The following is an 8142-nucleotide window of genomic DNA, read 5'->3' as shown; positions in this document are numbered from 1 at the left end:
ACGGAGCAAACGGGTGACGCATGTGTATTTTGACGCGCAGCGATTGCTTTCTTACATCATCTACGGATTCTATTGCAGAGTAGCCAACTGCCTGAAATACATCGCTGAGGACTACCTTGGTCCTACATAGCACACGCTATTCCCGTATTTTTCCCACAAAGCCAATCCGACAACGAGACTGGAATAGGATATGACCTCCGCGAACTACCGAGAACTTGTACCTCTCCGTCATCTCGGCTCAGTACGGATACTCCCAGTGTATAATCTGTACTTCGTACACATTTGTGGATGAATCTCCATTAAAGACACTAGACGCTGGTAAATGCGGTGGCTCAGCAGTTCCAAACCCCCAACGTGGGCCAGTGATGCGAATCAAGTTTCACTTCAAATAGTAACACGTACGAGTGCGTACTCAGCTCGATCTATTCTCGTGTTTATGCCTTGTTCTGAACTCCTGATTAAAGGGGATCGTGAGATTGGAGATCGGCGAACAAGCTTTGGCCACTGCCGACGCTAATGGCTCGGCGCAACCCGGCCTGGTCCGTGGCTTTATTTTTTCTGAGACAGCCCGATCGCCAATCGCCATCAACCATTCAAAGGCATGATCGCCCAAACACATTTCTTAGACTTGCTCGCTCGCTACTCTTCTCTAGGCAGTATCTTCATCACCCGTCTATGCAACCTCAATCGTCCAGTCCGCCCCAATCCGCGCGCCCACGCGTCCAACCGCCGCGAACGCGGCTCTGCCGTTCTCTGCCTTGGTGTAGTGCACCTTGGTCGCCCATGTGCGCCCCTCCGATTGGACCTGTACCTCCTTCTGGCCCCAGGCTGCCGGTGCGCCCACAATGATAATCTTGTCCACGTGAACATCCTCCATGTCCTTGAGCCAGCTGCCCGGCATAATGCTCTTAGTATCCCGCCCCTCGGCGTCTGTCGAGCTCAGGGTGTTGCCAGCCAGGGTGAACTTTCGGTGGATGTACTGCCCCTGCTCGTAGTCGAACGTGTCGCCGTCATCCACGTACAGCTCTCCCTCAGCGTCGCCATCCTTGGACACAGACACGACCAGCGTGTAGTCGTCGAATCGCATTAGGGCCGCTGACCGGCGGGGAATGTCTCTCCGCGGGAAGATGTGGCCTCCCCGCATGAGCAGAGGGATCGAGTCCAAGGGTGCTGAAACAGTCAGGTGCTTGCCCTTCTGCGTCTTCTTGACCTCGTATGTGAAGTAGTCATAGTACACCTCGTCGTCGGGGATCCAGATATCAGTCGTCTCTTTGCCTTCCTGGACGATGGGCTTGGCGAGGAGGCCGGTCGAGCCAATGAACAACTGGTCGTCAATGGCAAAGCCACCCTCTTCAGACGGGTGCGTCCAGAACATGGGCCGCACGATGGGACTTCCATCGACATTGGCCTGGTAAAAGGCGGTGTACCAGGCGGGCAGAAGCGCATAGCGCAGGCGGATGGCCGCAGTTACAATCTCGGTGTAGGGTTCGCCGAGTAGGTAGGGCTCACGGCGGCGAGAGTCAATGTGGGCATGAGCTCGGAAGAAGGGATAGAAGATACCAGTCTGGTACCAGCGCGTGATCAGCTCCTTGCCCGGGTTACCAAAGAAACCGCCCACATCAGCACCAGCAAAGGGGAAGCCAGAAATGCCTTGGTTCAGAACCATGGGGAGTGATGCCTCAAGGTGATCCCACGAAGCTTGGTTATCGCCAGTCCACATAGCACCCAGCCTTTGAGATCCGGCATAGAACGAGCGGGTGAGGATAAAGGGGCGGCGCATCTCGCCCTTCTTGCGGGAGACCATGGCTTGGAAGGTGGCATTGTGGAAAGTAAGACCATTCACATTGTGAATGTCTCTATGCTCCCACTTTCCAAAGTGGATGTTGTCCTTGGGCATCGTCGTCTCGGGGCCGTTGAAGACGGACGGCTCATTCATGTCGTTCCAGATAAAGGTGTTCTCCATGGTACCCTTAAAAGAGGTGTACTGGAACAGACCCTTCCACCACTCGATAGCCTTGGGGTTAAAGCAGTCGATCCAGTTGGAAGCTCCAGGCCAGCACCAACCCTCAAAGATGTTACTATCCTTGTCAAGGACTGCGAGTTCTTTGGAGGTCAGTTCCGAGCTGGGAGTATATCCGTCAATCTTTTTGATATGCGGGTCGATGAGAACCACAAGATTCCTGCCATGGCTATCCAGCTGCTTACCCATGCTGATGGGGTCAGCGAACATGTTTGGCTCCCATGTGAAGTACTTGCGGTCGTCGGTGTACTCGAGATCCAGCCAGATAACGTCGTAGGGGATCTTGAACTTGTCAAACTTGCGATCGACATCCTTGACGTCGTCGTCAGAGATGTAGTTCCAGCGACATTGGTGGTATCCGATCGCAAATTCCTGTGGCATGGCCGTGTACCCGGTGAGCTCACCGAAAGCACTAGTAAGATCCTTGGGCGTCGGACCAAGGAAGACAAAGACGTCCATGATGCCAGATTCGGAGATCCAGTGAGTCTGGGTGCTAGTCTTGCTCTTTTTGGTAAGGCTCAGAGGGTTGACGCTGTCCTTGCCCTTGATGATGTCCACCCAGGTCTCGGCAGCATTGAGCCAGAACACGCCCACCGTGGAGTGCTTTCGGTGAGCCTGCATGAAGGGGATGGATCCGTACAGAGTCATTGGGCTGTCGAGCTCGTACTCGAAGACGTCAGAGTTGTACATGCGGTACGGGTCCTTAAAGTTCCCGTCGGCCCCTCGCGTTTGCTTCAGGGACATTGGGCCAGTGTGCTCGGGAATGCCGTAGACGTGTTCATATCCAGGGAAAGTGATATCCAGGGCAACACTCTCAGGGCCTCGTGGCTTGGAATCAGTATTCCCGCCGAACTGTTCGTCCCACCAAGTGCTTTCCTCTTCGCTCTCTTTGCCGTCTTTCTTGGGCCTCCAGTGCTCCATGTTGAACAAGCCGCGATCATTGAACTTGATGTGCGTCTCTCCATCCCTCTTAAAGTCAATCCCAAAGGGAGATAGCTTAATGACGGCCTCAAACTCGGACTCTGGGCCATAATTGATGTTGACCTGGGACTTATCCTGGAAAGTCAGCTTGGCCTCCTTGTCCAGGTCGACACCGCCGACAATAGCCCAAGTGTCCGCTTCATTGTAACGTTCTTTCCGTACGGGGCTGTCGTTTCTGAAGGTAACATCCTTGTTGCGCCTTTTCTCCTCATCGACCGAGACTCGAGCCGTGCCCGATTTGTGGAAGGAGATGGTGAGGGGGAAGCGTTCGGTGTCGCCCTTGTTGTTGATCGTTTTTAGGATGATAGCCTGCAATTGGCCGTCGTTGAAGGTTATCGAATCCTGAATTACGTTGTATGGGGATGCCCAGGTAGAGACATGGCTGGCTGCGTTATCAGCGTATGCGCGGTTGCGTTTGCAGAAGCCAGACTGGTCGCATTTCTTGAAATCGTGTTCCTTGACCGCGACTAGAGCACATATTGTTAGATGAAGGGGATAGATAGAATTCTCTAGCAGGAAAGCATACCAGCGGGTTGGAGGAGACCCAGTATGCCCAGCAGGGCAAAAAGCGCTGTCCATTTCCAGGACAGCGACGGCGCGGACCTCATGGTAGCCGGTACCAGGCGCCGAGATCAGGAGAGGAGAGGTGGCGGGGGAGAATGAATCAGGAGGGGAAATACGACATCGAATCGGGTCTCTTTGACTACCACGAGGCTCTCTAAGTTTCGCCAACAGGACTCTGTCGGCTGGAGATGAGGTTGGAGAGTCCACGAGTCGCCGTCTTGACGTTGTTGAGGTCAAGCTGTCCCTTGATGCAGAGTTCCAATTTGGGACTGGCGCGTCCGGCAGGGGGTTCAGAGTGAGATTGGTGGGGCACACACCGCTATTCTCATATCACTGTTAGCCTCATCCACATTCCAAAGCTCCAGTCTCCCGTTGTCTTCCGTAGGCCGAACTGAATGGGCTTTGAAGCTCAATTACCCCCGTCCGCGTGCTCGTATTGACTCTCTATGCACTGTGCCTACGCTTCTGTTGATGATTGAGATACTTTGACTATAAGCATTGATCGTGCTTTAGAAGACTGTCCACCGGGGAGCAGGACGCGAACTGTTCAGTCTCGAACGTGTAGACCTTGGGCTGCAACAGGCCAGCTCGACTTGGGACGCGATCAACCCCGTCCGTCTCCTCGAATCCGCCAGTATCAGACTTTGCAGACTCTTCAGATTCTTGCGCCGCACTGTGCTATTGGCGGGTAGCAGCGCCAACTCACCATGGCCGAACCCCACCATGAGCAGGACCCCGCTCCTCCGGCCGCAAAGCGAAGGCACCCTTTGCGGTGGATGGGAGACCAAACCCCACCACTTTTTTGCCTCTTTTTTGTTTTGCTCGCCGTCCTCCTCTTCTTCTCATCTTCACTCAAGCACAACCCAAGTCCAATCTCGTCGGACCTCAACTCTCACTCCATTTCTACTCCAATCCCCCAAGTCAAATCAGACTTCCCCGAATCCACAATGTCTTCCACCGAGCAGACGTGAGAGCCCCTCCCGCCGTCCCTCCTCCACGGCCATTGTATCGACCCCTCTAACATTGTGGCAGCTTCATTGCTATCAAGCCTGATGGCGTCCAGGTGAGGACCATTCCAGTGCGAACCTGCTACCCCGATCAACCTGCTGACTCTTTCCCAGCGTGGCCTGATTGGCCCCATCCTCTCTCGCTTCGAGAACCGCGGCTTCAAGCTCGTTGCCATCAAGCTCGTCACCCCCTCCAAGGAGCACCTCGAGAAGCACTGTATGTCTCCCGCGACGATCCTATGCGCTTAACTTGACCTAATAACACTCGCCTAGACGCCGATCTCGCTGGCAAGCCCTTCTTCGCTGGCCTGATCCAGTACATGCTTTCCGGCCCCATCTGCGCCATGGTCTGGGAGGGCCGTGACGCCGTCAAGACCGGCCGCAGTAAGTATTGTCAAGTACCTCCACAAGTGCCGTCCCTTCTGACCCATTAAATAGCTATCCTCGGTGCCACCAACCCCCTTGCCTCCGCCCCTGGCACCATCCGTGGTGACTTCGCCATCGATGTCGGCCGCAACGTCTGCCACGGCTCCGACTCCGTCGAGAACGCCCAGAAGGAGATTGCTCTCTGGTTTAAGGATGGTGAGGCTGTCTCTTACAAGGCCGCTGCCTTCGACTGGATCTACGAGAAGGCCTAAGCGCCTCACTCCGCGATACGCAGTGATAGATGCCCTGGGGCCATACATATATCTGAGTGACAGATAGATATGAAACTGGGTGGATCAAAAAGAAAAAGAATACATGAGCCGATTGTCGCTGGACCCATTTATGATTTGCGTGATAGAGCACCCCGAATTTTCATCAGACCCCCCGCGAACCACGGTGTTGCCCATACACTGATGATAATGCGCACTGGGAGAAGAGCCTTGGCCACAGCGTATGCCAGGGCAACCTCCATAAGCAGCCTATACTTCTCATCGCCGCTCCGGAACCGTGTCACGGCCTCATCCGTCTGCTCCCTGCTGCCGGTCCTAGCACTGGTCGATGACGCGTCCGAGTCCAAGTCCTCGCTGCTGAAACCAAACATGCCCTTCCTGGCAAAATACCTCTCGAACCTTGCCACCCCGCGCTCGACATAGCGGCCAAAATGCTCCGTCATCCACGACACGGGGACGTAGTCTGTGTAGTGGAAGACGCCAAAGAGCCCAAACAGCGGCACGATGGCCGTGATCTCGTGCAGGATGAGGAACGAGACGACGTGCGAGAGGGGCGCGTTCCGGAGGCCCGTGGTGTACTTTTGCAGCCAGCGCGGGAGCTTGGACGTGATCCTGTCGATGCGCGACGTCTTGGGTGAGGGTTGCGAGGAATAAGGCCGCCTGGTGGGCCAATTGGGCCGCAATTGGATGTGGTTGGGCCGCCGCAACGGGCCTCCCGCGGAGGGGAAGCGTGGGCGGAACATTTGCGGCCGCGGGGTTCGCGTTTAGGACAAGGATTTGGCGATGGGAGGTGGAGGAGAGAGAGCAAGTTCTGGCCGGAGGTGATGGAGGGGAGGTGTTTGACCCAGGTGAAGCTAGCTGGGGACCTCTCTGGCCAATCAACGGGCCGAGAAACATTCGATGAACCGACAAACCACCTTCTTCGTGGCTCAAAGAGCATGTAGTTGGTAGAATTTGAGTTAAATGTTGTAAAAATGGTAGTTTATTCCGTTTTGTGTTGACTGTCACCGTGGTGTCCGTTTTGGCCAGTTTGTATTGAGTACAATGCGCGGTCTGATGCTATCCTTGGAACCGCATCTCTGGCTTCTGACCTTGGACACAATGATAGGCCACAGATGAATTTATAATATTGCGTATGGTGAGATTTGACTATTTTAGATTTAGTTCGAGAGTTCCTTAAAGGGATTTGTATCGGGAAGAAATATTCAAAAACGATTTCTGCTCGGATTGCTCGTATGCATTGTAAAGCCTACGCCGGGCACGAAATGCTGCTGGGTAACACAGCTCCTTGATTAGATGTACCTAATCATCTTTAGGCTGCTGGTTTATTCTCTCACTCTATCGAATGTGCTGGCACAGGAAATCATCAGCTATGAGGTTGTCGGCCCCCGGTCTCTCCTCGGGCAGCCAGCGAAACACCTTACGAGCAAAGGCAACAAAGAGATCATGGTCCCCCCCCTAGATGACACAATCTTTCCTCAAAGGACTGCTCGGGGATTGGTGTGGATGCAATCCAGTTTCCTATAGGGTTTGTTGTCAGCTTGGCTCAAGTCACGTAGTCGAGGATAACAGGGATGTACCATCTTCATCCCAATATTGGCGGCATTTCTCGCTGCGTTTTAGAAAGCTGGTCGGAGGAGGTCCCATAAGGGATACCATCTCGGCAAGTTGTTGCTCGTCGTTTAGCATGCGGCCTTTGAGAGCGTAAAAGAGTCGAGAGTCGTGGAACAAGTCCCAGGTCTACACCATGTTAGTATGAAGTGGGAGAAGGGGTGAACAGAGGTGAAACGGACCATAACACCAACCGACCATATATCAACCTTGGAATCCCATTCCATGTTTAAAATCACCTCTGGAGGGCGGTAAAACTCGGGCATGATGTCGCCCCTATGTTTCCCGTTCTCCTCCCCCATTCTAGCGTAGCCAAAGTCGGTGAGAACGGAGCCACCGGAACCTTTTAGGGGAACGTTGCAAGAAAGATAGATCGCCCTATCTGGTAGCGTTTTTCGAGGAGCCGGGTAGTCTTTCTCGGCCTGTTCCAGTCTTCCCCAGACTGACGGGTCGTGAACACCCATAAGGATGTTATTGCCAGAAATATCTTAAACCGACTCAGCTCTTAAATTCATCCTTGACGCATGGGCTCATGATGGCAAAAGTATACCTGTGTGGACGGACACCAGCTTGATGCAGGAGGTCGAGGGCAAGGAGCACCATCTGCAGCATTGGCTGGATGATTTTCTTCTCTGGGACCTTCTCTGGCATGAGTTTGCGCAGCTCAGTCAAAGTCATGCCAAAAGGATTGAACAGCATGCATCTATGGGTCGTCCCGGGGATGGCTTGAACAGTAAACTCGTCTACCACGAGCCGTACGCAGTTAATTCCGGGATGCTCAGTGCTAAGAGAGTTGATATACCGAGAGACAGCGGCCTCGGTATCAGACTGAAGTGGGACAACAGTTTTCCGGTTCGCGGTGCACACTTTGAGTGCCAAGTAGCGGTTGTCTCTGGAAGTAATTAGATGATAAACAAATGGGGCTCAACTAAAGACAGAAAGCAGGGAGCATACGCCAAGTCTCGACAGAGCCATACCGTGGAACCAACACCCCACCCAAGCTTAGCAACCACTTTGTATTTTCCGTTGAATACCTCCCCAAGTTTCACAGGGTAATACTCATCCGGGTTGTAACACGGTGCTTGCTCCTCCTCAACCTTAGACTCAGCCGGTAGCTCCTCAAAGCTACTCGTGGAAAGATGTCGCACGGGGCTATGCGTAATTCTTCTCAAGGGTAACTGGATCTGGCGAAGGGCCCGGCTTGGTTGGTTCAGCGCGGCCGTTCCCTCGCCGAGCGCTAAGAAGGACGGGCACCATGGCCGCAATCTCGATGAGAGATGCCTGATGGGGGCCTGCAGTCTCA

General features: G+C 53.9%; 3 protein-coding genes across 3 annotated transcripts; 1 reads left to right on the top strand and 2 right to left on the bottom strand.

The window, feature by feature from the left end:
• Window positions 1–673: 673 nt before the first annotated feature.
• On the bottom strand, window positions 674–3609 carry ROT2 (glucan 1,3-alpha-glucosidase ROT2; the record flags this gene model as incomplete). The annotated part of the gene is made up of 2 exons (XM_083198140.1): window positions 674–3468; window positions 3528–3609. 2 exons carry the CDS (start codon window positions 3607–3609, stop codon window positions 674–676), a joined length of 2877 nt encoding a protein of 958 aa, XP_083045875.1.
• Window positions 3610–4512: 903 nt separating this feature from the next.
• Window positions 4513–5210, top strand: ndk1 (nucleoside diphosphate kinase; the record flags this gene model as incomplete). Its single annotated transcript, XM_083198139.1, has 5 exons — window positions 4513–4532; window positions 4598–4628; window positions 4687–4789; window positions 4846–4956; window positions 5011–5210. 5 exons carry the CDS (start codon window positions 4513–4515, stop codon window positions 5208–5210), a joined length of 465 nt encoding a protein of 154 aa, XP_083045874.1.
• Window positions 5211–5338: 128 nt separating this feature from the next.
• On the bottom strand, window positions 5339–6305 carry ACO1O0_008777 (uncharacterized protein; the record flags this gene model as incomplete). The annotated part of the gene is made up of 2 exons (XM_083198138.1): window positions 5339–5888; window positions 6301–6305. The coding sequence occupies 2 exons, from the start codon at window positions 6303–6305 to the stop codon at window positions 5339–5341; spliced, it is 555 nt and encodes a 184-aa protein (XP_083045873.1).
• Between the last annotated feature and the right edge of the window lie 1837 nt (window positions 6306–8142).

This window comes from Amphichorda felina (genome assembly GCF_050947745.1).
Source record: "Amphichorda felina strain 45539 chromosome Unknown scaffold_9, whole genome shotgun sequence".
Lineage (NCBI taxonomy): Eukaryota > Fungi > Ascomycota > Sordariomycetes > Hypocreales > Bionectriaceae > Amphichorda > Amphichorda felina.
The sequence above is the reverse complement of the archived record's forward strand: the minus strand, read 5'-3'. Positions and strand labels throughout refer to the sequence as shown.